The following is a 13,728-nucleotide window of genomic DNA, read 5'->3' as shown; positions in this document are numbered from 1 at the left end:
AATACCAGTTTCACTTAAAAAAATAGATGTTACTGTAATTTGAATCACCCATGTGCAGATATCAATCCCCATATTGGATCTTTATTATTCCAAACATGTTTTTATTTCACCTGCATCACACACGTCAACAGACTTTTAGGCAAATTAAAGGAAGAATGCCAGGAACACTCTACCATCCTCACAGATTAATGATACCCAGTAGTATTAGTGATTTACTCTTGTTCCAACGCGGCCACTCTTGTAACAGTGTGATTGATGTGTGGACATTGGCCCTGAAGATGCTCCAGCCCATCAGTCGAAACTGTCATGGCCCTTTTCAGATATGGCTCTCTGACAACACGACCAACATCATGCTTTGATTTATAGCGATGACACATCTTTATGTCTGCACACCTGATTAAAAGTGTCCCTTCTCATGGCCCTTCAGCAGTAGGCTGTTTGGTTAGAATAGTTCACAAGCAATTCATCTGTGCCATGGACGTAGTACCTTCAGGAAGTTTCTTGCCACGATTTCTTGCTTTTATTCTTCTGATCAGTGCTCTCGATATTCAGACAGGAAGTCTTGCAAGTCCAGGTGAGCAAATGTTTTTCTGGTCATTGTTGTATTTGCATATACTGTAAATGGTTTTATTTAGTATTGAATTTATCATTTGTGGTCATGGACTGTAAAGGCATGCACATTTTAGAAATATATTATTGCATGTATTTGAGGTTAATTTGAGAGAGAAAAATTATTGTGTGCACAGATCTAAACAGTTTGCCATGTTAAAATTCATTGCATATTTTCATGTCTCTTGAATGTAGTCTGAAAGATGTTTAAAGCATTGTATTAACCTGAGTCTTTGTTTTTTTTCTGATTTTACTGATTGTGATCTGAATTGCACATTTCTATTCTATTTCTATTTTTAACAGTCAACCAGATTTACCGTTCAATGGATGATTCAAATATCCAGAACCAGATTGTGGCATTTCTGTTGCGGAAAAATGTTCTGCCCGCCAGAGAAGAGGAAGCAATAGGTAAATGACAAAATGACAATCAATAACAAGCATCTAAAATCAACACAATTCTAATTTCATGTTCTTGATAAATCCCAGGACTGGAGTTGGCCAGCAAAATCGCAGAGCTACAGAAGGTAAAGTTGTTTATTTATGTGCAGTAGATTTTAAAAAAAAGTTAATGATCATTAAATATAACAACAAATTTGGGCAAAGTTTCACCTTCATAAATCCGTTTTAGCTTGGAGTCTTGCAAGATGAACTCAATCTAGAAAGGCAGCTGGTGTCTAATGCAATAGAAAAAGAGAGAACGATACCTAAGAAAAGAAATGACGGTGAGTGTGGATTCATTTTGAAATGTGGTAATAAAAACAATATTAGCAAAAACAATGTCAGGCAACAAGTTATGCTATTAATTAAAAAAATGTTGTTATATTGCTATAGAAATGATATTGTAATAGAAATTAAAGACACAATGTTGGTCAGGCATAACATAATATATTTCATGCTAAATTCACGTATGAGGAGATTGCATTTATATTTCAAATGTCAGTTAAGTGGAAAACGTGTTTTCATTTGTTTTCTGATTAATTTTTTAGCCTGCTTCTGGAAATACTGCATTTGAAGATCTTACGGTGAAGAAACAGGACCATCTGTACTGAGATGTGTTTCAAAAGAGCAATTATATTTACCATAATGTGTCATAATTGTTATGATAGTCATAATGTATTCGTGACTGTTGCAGACCTCTGTGTGTATTAAATGATGTGTTTAAATTAAATGGTGTACTAATAAAACAAATGAAATTTGTTGACTCTTCAAATATCATTGTGCTAAATATTACTTAACGATTTCTGGATATAAATATGAATTCATAATAAATTCATAATATGCATTTACTATATTTAGTCTCTTTAAATTGTAAAATGGGTTTTTCTACCTTACATGATAAAAATGTCTATAGTAAGAGCTCTTGTCTCCCTCTAGTGGTTTGAAGTGCACATTGGCAAGCATGAGGAAAATACCACAGACTCTTACTCCTTTTCTTCTATTTGGGTGATTATAAAGGTAACATATTCTAAATATAAATATCAAACAGCCACAAATACGTAAATGTTGAATTTCATTGAAATTTTCAGCTGTGATGATTTTTTTTAAATTTAATTTTATGATATTTTGTTATTTTATTGCATTCGCAACAGATATACTTCTGTTGTTACTTATAATGCCCACAGAGACAGCAAACAATGAAAACCACAGCGCTCTATATCTTCTCAAAAATTAGTTTTAAAGTGGCAAATTAGATAAAAAACTTTTCATCAATACGGATACAGGCCTCCATGTGGTTTACACTGTAGACAGAGATAAGTGTTGAGGAAGAGCTCTACGCTATGGTTATTAAAAGCCCAACACATCTATTTCAGTCAGACAGTCTTCTGGGTTTGTAATAGGTAAGTTACAACTAATACTAAAACATTTAGCTTTGTACTCACTTGATTCATATTTTGTTTTCTTATTTCGATTGTAAGAATGCAATTTTATTGCAAGATCTGTTGAGTTTGCATCAATTTTACTCTTTTAAAACATGGGAGCATTAGAAGTTACTTCCAGTATGTAAAAAAAACTGTAGAAAAAAAAGGAACAATACTGTGTTATGAAGAAATTTCCCATATATTTCTGTACACGTCTGTATTTTGCACAGCACTGTGTTATGTTTTCAGATAAACAGAAATGTCTGTAAATTTAACAGATAATCATTTGATATTTTTACAGTGTTGAATTATGAATTTGATTTTCACTGTCCGCTGTAAAAAAGTCCTATAAAAAACTTTTTTTTCTGGCAGCTAGGTGTCAGAAAAATACAGTATAATAACAGTTTTGTCACATAAAATTATACGGGTTTCATGGGTTTCTTGTAAATTTACAGTATTTTTCTGTAATTTGTAATTTTTTTACTGTATTTCAAAAATATACAAAAAACACCAGTAAAATTCTGTAAAATTACTGTTTTTTACCTTGTATACTTACATGTAACTACATTCATTCCCCAGTTTGACAGCATGTGGTTCACAATTATTCTACTTCAGCTTCTGCCTCACTTCACCCTCAGCGTTCACTGTCCCGGTGGGTGTGTGTGTGACATTCGGGGCTTTGTAAAATGCACAGGTGACATCACCGCAGTACCTCCCCTTGATCCCACCACCACCTTCCTACTCCTGCTCAATGACACACAAATACAACTTCTCCAAGAACGCAGCTTCCAGCCCTTCCACCTTCTTCTGCGATTGAGGATCACCCACAGCTCTCTCGACACCATCCATCCGGAAGCCTTCTATGATGCTCCTCAGCTACGCTCCATCAAATTGTCATCAAACGCCCTGTCTGTCTTCCCACCCAAGGTCTTCGGCGAGCTGAGCAACCTGGAGCAGCTCCAGCTAGATGACAATCAGATCGTTTCCATAAGTTCAGGATTGTTTGAAGGGTTGCTTAATCTAACCGAGCTGGACATCAGCAATAATCACATTTCCCAGCTGGACGCCGATGTCTTCCAGAGTTTGACTAAGCTTATTTTCCTATACTTGGCGGGGAACCGATTGAGAAACCTTCCAGGGAACGTCTTCCACAACCTTAGCCAACTTGAAAGTCTGGTGCTCACCTCCAACCAGCTGGAGACTCTTGAAAGCGGCTTATTTGATCATCTAAACAATCTGTTGGTCCTCATGCTACAAAAAAATCAGATTTGTGAGATACCTCCACACATTTTCTGGCATATGCCTGCTCTTCACACCCTTTCAATGTCAGGCAACAAACTCCAGTATATTCCACCCAGGAGCTTCTACTATCTACCCAACCTGACCAAACTCACCCTTTACAAAAACCCCCTCATCTCTCTACCTGATCAGCTGGTGGGTCACATGCCGCGACTCCAAGAACTTTACCTTTACGAAACCAACCTAGTCACCGTCCCCTGGAACCTTTTTGCAAACATGACAGGCTTAAAATGGCTCCACTTACACTTGAACGACAACCTGACGTCTCTTCCCAAAGATCTCTTCTGTTGCCTGCCCAAGCTGAACAAGCTCTCCATAAAACACAACAATCTTCTGGAGCTGCATCCTGACATCTTCTCAAGTTTGCCTAGCCTTCAAATACTATTGCTAAATGAAAACAAGCTTCGGACTCTTCCGGAGCAAATCTTTAGGCATACCCCACGTCTACAAACGCTTGACCTAAAAAACAATCATCTCAGGTATCTAACTGGAGATGTTTTCATACATGCTGGTGCCTTGAAGGTTCTCTCTTTGAGTGGCAACCGTTGGAACTGCAATTGCAGCATTATGGGAATCGCGGAATGGATTCAGGAAAACCCAACGATCGTGAACGACTTGGAAAAAGGAGTAGTGTGCCGGGAACCGTATAAATTACTAGATCGTCCATTGCAGTCGTTGACCTACGAAGATCTTCAGTGTGGTCCAACAACTTACATGACCTCGACTTCTGTTGCCACGAAAGTGACTTCATCTCCTCCAACATTGACAATAACAAGAAAAGACACTGGTACTACAGGGACAGCTCCTGTGTCTACATCTATCCTGCCATTTACAAGTACTTCTGCAGTAACCTCTTTGTTTTCTCCTACAGCTGAAGAATCGTATATTATAAAAAAGATTGGCTACAATAACCAACCAGGGTTTTACAATACGATTGTCCTGGACAGTGGACCTGATATTGTGCATAACAATCATTATAACGGTTGGGTGTATCTGTGGACTGTCCCGTCAACTGGTTTGTTCAGTGGCTTCATGGTGGCTTTGTATATTGTTCTCTTGGTTGTTGGTGTAGTTATTATTGCGGCCAGTTTGTGTGCTTTGTATAGGCTCCATAAGGTGATGTGGACATTGGGGGAAGTTGCTATAGAAGGTCACTATCAGAGGATCACAACTAAAAGCTACAAATTCTAAAGAGCATGTCTTGATTAGAAAAATGTTTTTGGTTGTTGCCGGTGGTCCAGACTCCAATGAACTGGCTTGAAAATTTCAGTCATCTTCAACTCCACATTTTCTAGTGACTCACTGCACTTAAATTTTTCAGTTGGCTCATTGGTTAAATTGGCTGTTGAAAATACTTGTTGAGTTGACTTGTTGAATGAGTTTATTGTTTGTATTTTTTAATTTAATAAAAATTTTGTATAGTAAAACCCGAAGACGATTTTCTTATTTTTAATGACTTCAGAATTGGCACTTGGTAAATCTCACTATTTCTTTTAAGGGGTCGCTCAGCCAAAAATGAAAATTCTGTCATCATTTACTCACCCTAAACAAAATTCATTGTTCTGCTAAACACAAATGAAGATATTTGGAAGAACGTCAGCAACCAAACATATCTCATCCCCCATTGACTCCCATAGTATTTATTTTCCCTACTATGGCAGTCAATGGGGGGTGAGATCTATTTGGTTACAATCATTCTTCCAAATGTCTTTCTCTGTGTTCATCAGAACAAAGAAATGTATACAGATTTGAAACAACTCAAGGGTAAGTAAATGATGACAGAATATATATATTTTTGGGTGAACTGTCCCTTTAAAGTAAAATTCAACCTATTTACACTTTAGAAAATACTGTGTTTTAGCCCATGCATGGGTCAAGTATGAGTCTTTTCTAGGATATTTTAGTTTTAGTCCATTCTCGACCCAACCATGGGTTGAAAACAAAACAGCCTTTTTTAGTGCACCCTTTAATTTATGTACCTCATGATTCAAGCATATTATTTTTTATTATTGTCAACGATTTGATAGTTTTTTTGATTATTTAATAGTTTAGATAGTTTGATAATCTTCACTCAAAATATAAACATTTGCTCTTTCACTCCAAATGCTGGTGCATTTGAGTCCATGTGGCAGTTAAACCAATAGCATCCATTTGTACATTCAGTTATTATGAATCATTTGTTTCCATTCCACAAACCTGAATTTACCCTTCTACCTTTCCACATTCCAATGAGTTATATTCAACTGATGTGGGCACACCCTTGGTGGCTGTTGCCATAAATGTCAGACCAAATAAAATGTTTCCACACCCTCTGTAGCATTTCATTGACATGTATGCCACCTGCTGGACGAACAACATACACCTGCTTTTATAGGTCAAAATGCGCATTATGCAGACATTAAAATACACACCATCTTGCTGTTTCAGCCCTGAACAGGAAAGAGCACTCAACACTTATTGTAAATAATATCAATGAGCATGTACTTACTACATAAACAAATTAAAACATTTCACAGGTCCAAGGAAATCATATACACATCAAGGTTATTACAGTTAACTAAAATCATTTCTGTTAATTGAAATCAAATAAAATACAGGCCTACATTTTATTTGTAAACATTATTTAATATCATTAAAATATTCAATATTATTTTATAAAAAAAGCACATACATTTCTTTACTGAATGTAACACGAAAAGCAAACATATACAAGCTACTTTAAAATATCAATAAAACTACAGTGAGATAAAATGATTTTTATTTTAAAACACAAAGCCTTAAGCAAATAGTTTTCTAAGGTTAATTTCTCTAAAACTGTAAACACTGGACCACGTGGTACTTTGAAACACTTTTCTTGGAGCATCCAGACCATCCCAACAAAGCAATGTTGGCTCACCCATGTTGTGATCTGTTTTTTTGACCAATGGTTGACAAAGGCCCAGTTTCATAGTCTTAGCCTAAGCCAGGATTTACTATACAGTAGGCTATTTAAGTTGCTTTTATTAAAATGCCTTAGAAAAAAAACATTACTGATGTGCATCTTGAGACATTGGCACTGACATATTTGAAGTTATTTTCTGTTAAGACAGCTCAAAATTCATTTTAGTCTGGGACTAGCCTTAAGCGCTGTCTGTGAAACCAGGGCTAGGACTACTCAGGTAAACTGGTTTAAAACATAGGCAATTCAACCACCCAATGAACGTTTGCAGCTAAACCCATGTATCCGTATCTCAAAACACTAAATTGAGTTTACACAGCAAGCAAAATCAGATTCTCACCACTCCCACATGACTAATAACAAAACGACAGAGGCCCAACCCTGATGTTTAACCCAACATTAACCTCTCTGATAGGGTGGAGCTCAACTGGGGGCGTGGCTCATCAGCCCACTAAACGTCTAAAGGTCTCGATTACCACATTAACAGGATGTGACATGGCTCAGTTTGACTCAGTTTTAAAGTTTGAAACATGAGATTAGGACAAAAATGTTGATAACATACTGTACTTCAATGCATAGATGTAAATAAAGACAAAAGAAGGACTGAATAAACGGACAAGGTTCACAGTAAACATCACTTTCAAGGCTTAACGGTAGAAATGTTTGTAGTAATTGTACTTCAGTTTTCAGTACTTTACTCCAGTACTGAAATAAAGCAACTAAGCAAATGAAATTCATTTCCTCACATAAACATCTATGGTCATTTGGACTTTAATTATTAAGACTTCATTTCTAATATTACATAAGTTCAAGATACACTTTCCTCTATGCACCAAACTCTAAAGCCAACCTGTTATTATGATCCATACAGTATGAATCACAGGGGGCAGATGGACAACATCGCATTTCCAATGGCATCCAGAAATCTGTATGAACATGTTCAGATATTCAACAAGAGAGGAAGAATGTGTCAAAACCATGAATCTCAACACATAATGCTCGATGCTGAATTATTACCCTCAGTCCAGCGATGCCTAAACTCCTTTTTTCTAAGATCAGAATCTACGAGTTCAAGGACCTCATTCGGAACAACAAACAACCAAAACTGTAAATTGACTCTAATCTTGTTTATTATTGTATATTGTACAGTATGAGCCCGAACGGACTGTGCTGTTAAAACAGTGTTTGTTCAAGTGATGTGGGTGTTGTTTCTGTTGCAAATAATTGTCCTTTTAATTCACAGACTGGATGTTCTGATGAGCAAAAATAAGCAGAAAAACAACATCAGGTGTGTTTTGATTCAGAAATGGACTGACGCTGATTATCAGTAAGTTTACCGGCAGTGCCTCTTTTTACATACAGTACATACGGTACAAAACTGACAATATTTTCAACACAACTTCAATACTGAAACCACAAATTTTTTAATTTACAAGGTATTTTAAAAGCTGCATTTTATGCAGTTTTTCCAACACAAAACATAACTATTTTAGGATGTGTCTAATTTTGGCTAATTCGTATGAATTTGTACGATCTCATTCGCACCTTTTTGTACGATTTGCATGACGTTAGGGGCGGGGCTTCACTATTGTTTTGTTTCTAATAATCAAACGTTTTTGCATGATTCACAACATACAAATTCACACGAATAAGCCACCTCGTAAAATAGTTACGAATTCCCATGAGACCAGGTTTGTTTTTCAATTGTGGCATCAAAATTTGTACAAAAAAATAGTTTTTGTAAATTGTTTAAAGTAAAAAATATATAACTAACTAACATTTCAAAATGTATGAAAATAACATTTTTAAGCCATTTATATATACATTGTCTTGCATATAATTTTTAAGACTACAGGAACATTTAATGCTTGGGCTAAAGCTATCCGATCTGCTAAAAAATCAAGGTTAGTAACATTAACCAACTTTAAAAAAAAGCATTTTTTAAACTTTTTAATGAGTTTAAATATTCCCTCTAAACAGACTACCTGGCTGCTTTTCGCTCATTTCTTGAGACTGAGTATAGTGCAGAGAATGTAGATTTTTGGCTGGCCTGCAGGGAATATAAAGAGATCTCACCTGGCAAGTGCTTATACAGAGCAGCAGAGATCTATGAAGAATTTCTACATCCTATGGCCCAAAAGGAGGTCTGTATACTAATGACATCAGAACAATAAGAGCATTCCTTCACGCATTAAAGTAGAAGCACGATTAGCATGCATGGAAAATCATTGCATCATTGCACTTGCCCATTTATTCTGTTTGTTGTTAGGCTGGGTGGTGTGACTTACTGCAGTTTTATTTAGAATGGCAACAAAACGGTTGCAGGTTTAAACCCTGACGGCTTTTATTGCATTAATAAGTGACACCAAAATAATTAACCAATTAAGTCGAATATCGATTTATTACATAAATACGATATGAATCAATTTAAGATGTATATGACAGTTCTGATGTACATTTTCACAGGTCAACGTTGACCATCACATTCGCGAGAAGATCAAGAGATCCTTGGCAAAGCCTGACCTCACTTGTTTCGACGAAGCAGCGTCACACATATACAGACTAATGGAGGAAGACTCCTGCCCGAGGTTCCACAAGTCTGAGGTGTACCAGAACCTGAGGAACACTGACCGGAACCCTAAATAGACCTGCTGTCAACGACGAATTCACAGAGAAAAGTCCCCGTAAGACCCGCCGTACAGAAAGAGAACATACAAGTACGCACGTGGTTTAGGGGAAGTGATTTAAAAAGAATAGAAAGTATGTGGTGTGGAGTCACAACTTGAATGAGACGATAAAGATTAGAAGATAAACCATGTCGCTGATAACTTACAGTTATAGGAAATGCCTTGGAATGATGAAAAATTACAAAGTTTCTCTTTTTGTATGGGATAGGCTATTTTATAAAGTGACTTTCATTTTAAACAGGTGATTTTTAAAGGGCATTTCTGTACGATGCCAGTAAATAATGTGTTTAGGTGTTAAAATTGTGCCACCTGAATAAAAACATACTGTATACCCTCAGAAAAATACAGTAACAGGGTTGACAGTTTTATAGATTTGACATACAAACCTTGTTCTCAAAGTCGTTAAATTACAAAGTTTTATTTAAAAAAAGAATTGAATTCTAATAGTTCCACCAATTACAACTTTATGGCCAGTTTCACAAACAAGGCTTAGCTTAAGCCAGGACTATGCCTTAGTTAAATTAGACCTTAGAAAAAAACAGTTGGTGTGCATCTTGAGACAAAACAATGGCACTAACATATTGTAAGATATTTCGGGGAAAGTTATTTCCATTTCAGACAGCTCGAACATTCATTTTAGTCTGGGACTACACTAAAGTCTTGTCTGTGAAACCAAGCATTGAACAGTCAACTGAAAGGTCTTCCTCCACTTCCTGGAAAGACTATGCTTTTTGTAGTGGAAAAAGTACTTCAAGTGGGACCTTGATAATATACTGAATATAATGATGATTATAACAGGGTTGAAAAAACCCTCTTTAAATGACAATGAATCTTTATGTACTGTCTTTTTGTTCTATGGGTTCTTCCAGTCATTAAATACCTAGGCCTACCGTGACAGCTTGAGGACGTGAGGGAACATCGCGGCACTTTCTGATGGAGATGATTCAAATAGTAAATGAACTATATTTACGTTGCTGTAGGACATTGAGTGCGTTTACATGCACAGTCTTACTCCGATTATGCTTAATATGCTGATAACGTGTAAAGTCGTGTAAACGCGTAAAACGGTTTTCTTTTATCGGGGAAAGATCATAAACGGCGAAAGCAAAACCCGCTCGGCAGAGGTAGTTTTTTGCCCATTACTCCGATTTTGCGCTGCATGTAAACGCCTTTACCGGTTTTCTCTCAGCTTTGTTTATCTGCGCATGTCTGACAGTGCATTAGTAAAAGTTCCAAATGGAAGTGATACTAAATAACGCATAAACGTCCGCTCTCGAATCATGCAGTTGATGTAGAAACGGCAAAACGAAAAACTATTGTTGCATATGCTGGTTCTGCGGACGATAATAAGAGATATATAAAAACAGCTTCTGACCGTTTTCCCGCTGCATTTTTAATTACAAAACAGACTATCGATGGTGACGTCACTGCATGCGAGAAACCTGTCAAGTCTCAAACTTCCATGTAAACGCGGTTTTCTTCGTATCCGGTTTATTACTATGCATGTAAACACAGGAAAACAGGTTTCTTTTATAAGCTGATTTTTGATAGATATCTGTTTATTTTGTGCATGTAAACGCACTCATTGACAAACACTGGGACGATGTTTTCCGCAGTCTGTGAATAATTGTGTTTTGGTCACATGTTTGACCTGAGCAAATCAATACTGATTAAGGAAAGAGACATAGCCATAAAATATAAAATACATTAATAATCTGTGTAATAAACCTCTTGACCCCACCGTGACAATGACTTATAGTTCATCCAAAAATGAAAATTCTGTCATGAATTACTCAACCTCACGTTGTTTCAAACCTGTATAAATGTCTTTGTTCTGTTAAACACAAAGAAAGATATTTAGAAAAATGTTAGCAACTGAGATTTCTGGGGCACCATTGACTACCATAGTAGAAAAATGTAAATGGTAGTCAAAAGTGCTCCAGAGTTGTTTGTTTTTCACAAATTCTTTAAAATATCCATATGGCGCAACTGTGCCCTGGGAGAGCAGAGTTCAATCTTGGCTTGGCCTCCTTTCCTGATCCTACACCTCCCTGTCACTTCCTGTCTCTTTCCACTATCCTCTAATTAATAAAGGCAACAAAAAAAAATCTAACTTTGTGTTCAACTGAAAAAATACAAAAAACATTTTTCTACTATGGTAGTGACAGGTTTGAAACAACTTGAGGGTGAGTTAATAAAGAGATTCAAGGCTTAAAAAGGCAACCCAAAGCTGCTAAGAATAACTAAATGTCTGATTGACTTAAAACTCCACCATCACAATGTCAGGATGTCTGATGCGTGAAATATTTCCTCAAGCATGTCATTCTCAGCAAAGGTGCAGTTGCTGGGAATTTCTGTCCTCTTTTAAATGAAAAATCACATTGGTGTAATTGTTATGTTATATTATGTTTAATGTTTATTTTAATATAAACATGATGTACACTGTAAGACTTTGCTGTAATTTCGCAGCAGGTTTGCCAGTAACTTACTGTAGATTGTACAATTTTGTTTCAAGCATAAACTTACCTAGTTTATATATTTTTCTTTCATAAAACAAGACTAAATATCTTGGGTCACTTTTCTTGTTATGTAAATGTATCGTAATTTAAGAAGTTTTAAATATTTTTACAGAAAACAAGAGAAAAATGCTTAGGAAGAATGGCATTTTTTGCAGTGTTGCTGTGCTAATGACAGTCTCTTCTTGCTCATTTTGAATCTCAAAAGTCAAAGTGTTTTAATTTTGATTAAAGTAATTGAAAACAGTACTAATTGGAAAGTATATTAAGTAGTAATTAAAGCTACAGTAAGTTACTGGCAAATCTACTGCAAAAACTACAGCAAAGTTTTACAGTGTATACCTACACTTTTGGAGAAACATTTACGAAGAAACATTGGGTCTCATTCACTAAGCATGCGTACGCATAAATTTATGCATGAAACCTGCGTTACCTATCATTTTCACGAACAAACAGCCGGGTAACGAGAACTCCGTAAACTTCGTGTCTGTATAAAAAGTGTTTTATTGTGTATGAACTGATTTTGAGGACTGCGCACTTGGAATTACTTGCGAAAATGTGTCTGTAGACAGCGTCACACGGGGTGAGTATCTTTGACTTAAGTGACGACAGGTGGATAAAGGAAAGGTTATAGGCGGAAAGCCCTAATATGGAAATGGACTGTGTGTTTTATGCAAATGACTAAACTTGTGAATGCGACCTCTCATTTAGAATACTCCAAATTCACTAACATCAGGACGAGGTTAAGAACAAATTCATGTGCGTATACGTATACACGTTGTGAATTAGGCGGAACATTTTCGTGAGAAGTTCAAATGTGCGTATAAATACGAAAAATCTACGCAATTATTAGTGATGAGACCCATTGCTCTTCATTTTATCTCATTTCTGACCTTAAAGAGAAATTTTGGCAATCTTATTTATAATACAGGGTCAACATTAAATTTCGAAATCTTTCAAATATTCACATTACAACACAAATATATAGCGCCCCTATCTTTTCTACACACTTTCTTATCTCAATCTCAATGTTAACTTTTTCCCAAACGTGCTATCACTCAAAGGCAAGACTAATGCAAAATCATGTGTCAACACATTGGCATAAGGAAATGAATTTGCACACAAGGCCGCTCACTTTACAAACCCTCTCGCAACTGCGGTGAATTCAGCGGATGTGCACCATCATTGACTAAAAGCTATACCAGGTTTCAACCTGCGGGCGACCAAACTCTCCCACAATGTGCCCCGGGCTTCCCCTGATGAAATATAAATGCCAAAGCATCCGAAAGGAAATGGGTATATTTCTAAACTGCTGAAATGGCCAGGGGCTGAAAGTTGCTCAATGGAGAAACTGACAGTGTTACTGTATGTCCAGACAGTGGTGAGAAACAGCACGTACGTCATGTGACTCAAGGCGCTAGCCGGCACATGTACTTCAGCATGAATGCTTTACTGCCTATATCCATTTTTGGACAAACTCGAGGAGTCACCACAACCCAGCAAAGTCACGTATCATGGCTTAATACACACTGCTTAACCACAGAGTAGATCCAAAAGCTAAAATGAAAACAACACACTTTAACGCTTCTAATCGAGAACTGTTTTTAGCTGTAGAGGGTTTTTAAGTTGCTGTGGTTCTTCTGGGGTTATTCTAGATAAAGTTCTCGATAATATGTTCCGGCAAATTCAGAATATGGATGTGACATTTTCAGACAAAACTTAAAATATAAACTCTCAGAGCATTTACTACCAATATATTGAATCATCTGTTTATATTTGACTAAACATGAACAAAAATATCAGTCTATGAACGAGTTTAC

The 13,728-nt window shown here is 36.4% G+C and overlaps 3 protein-coding genes across 4 annotated transcripts; all 3 read left to right on the top strand.

Annotated features, from left to right (window-relative positions):
* Window positions 1–115: 115 nt before the first annotated feature.
* On the top strand, window positions 116–1,772 carry uts2d (urotensin 2 domain containing). The gene is made up of 5 exons (XM_057326344.1): window positions 116–574; window positions 913–1,017; window positions 1,096–1,133; window positions 1,238–1,331; window positions 1,596–1,772. Exons 1-5 carry the CDS (start codon window positions 382–384, stop codon window positions 1,619–1,621), a joined length of 456 nt encoding a protein of 151 aa, XP_057182327.1. The 5' UTR covers window positions 116–381; the 3' UTR covers window positions 1,622–1,772.
* A 599-nt stretch (window positions 1,773–2,371) lies between these two features.
* LOC130548261 (platelet glycoprotein V) lies at window positions 2,372–5,324 on the top strand. Of its 2 annotated transcripts, XM_057324903.1 has the most exons (3): window positions 2,372–2,447; window positions 3,048–4,554; window positions 4,639–5,324. In XM_057324903.1, the coding sequence occupies exons 2-3, from the start codon at window positions 3,057–3,059 to the stop codon at window positions 4,956–4,958; spliced, it is 1,818 nt and encodes a 605-aa protein (XP_057180886.1). In that variant the 5' UTR covers window positions 2,372–2,447; window positions 3,048–3,056; the 3' UTR covers window positions 4,959–5,324. The 2 variants fall into 2 exon arrangements, with proteins under 2 accessions (XP_057180886.1, XP_057180885.1); XM_057324902.1 differs by having other exon boundaries at window positions 3,048–5,324.
* Window positions 5,325–7,613: 2,289 nt separating this feature from the next.
* Window positions 7,614–11,966, top strand: si:ch211-117l17.6 (regulator of G-protein signaling 21). Its single transcript, XM_057324907.1, has 5 exons — window positions 7,614–7,812; window positions 7,949–8,032; window positions 8,554–8,609; window positions 8,686–8,849; window positions 9,172–11,966. Exons 1-5 carry the CDS (start codon window positions 7,736–7,738, stop codon window positions 9,349–9,351), a joined length of 561 nt encoding a protein of 186 aa, XP_057180890.1. The 5' UTR covers window positions 7,614–7,735; the 3' UTR covers window positions 9,352–11,966.
* The last annotated feature ends 1,762 nt before the right edge of the window (window positions 11,967–13,728 follow it).

This window comes from Triplophysa rosa, linkage group LG25, assembly GCF_024868665.1.
Source record: "Triplophysa rosa linkage group LG25, Trosa_1v2, whole genome shotgun sequence".
Lineage (NCBI taxonomy): Eukaryota > Metazoa > Chordata > Actinopteri > Cypriniformes > Nemacheilidae > Triplophysa > Triplophysa rosa.
Note: the sequence above shows the minus strand (reverse complement) of the source record. Positions and strands in the feature narration are given on the sequence as shown.

What these genes read in the sequence shown, in the direction of transcription:
- uts2d (XM_057326344.1), top strand. Translation starts at nt 382, where the DNA reads ATGTCTGCACACCTGATTAAAAGTGTCCCTTCTCATGGCCCTTCAGCA. An exon ending in AGGAAGTCTTGCAAGTCCAG is followed by an intron (nt 575 to 912) that starts GTGAGCAAATGT and finishes TATTTTTAACAG; the next exon opens with TCAACCAGATTTACCGTTCA. An exon ending in CAGAGAAGAGGAAGCAATAG is followed by an intron (nt 1,018 to 1,095) that starts GTAAATGACAAA and finishes GATAAATCCCAG; the next exon opens with GACTGGAGTTGGCCAGCAAA.
- LOC130548261 (XM_057324902.1), top strand. Translation starts at nt 3,057, where the DNA reads ATGTGGTTCACAATTATTCTACTTCAGCTTCTGCCTCACTTCACCCTC.
- si:ch211-117l17.6 (XM_057324907.1), top strand. Translation starts at nt 7,736, where the DNA reads ATGCCTAAACTCCTTTTTTCTAAGATCAGAATCTACGAGTTCAAGGAC. An exon ending in TGGACTGACGCTGATTATCA is followed by an intron (nt 8,033 to 8,553) that starts GTAAGTTTACCG and finishes ATAATTTTTAAG; the next exon opens with ACTACAGGAACATTTAATGC. An exon ending in CGATCTGCTAAAAAATCAAG is followed by an intron (nt 8,610 to 8,685) that starts GTTAGTAACATT and finishes CCCTCTAAACAG; the next exon opens with ACTACCTGGCTGCTTTTCGC.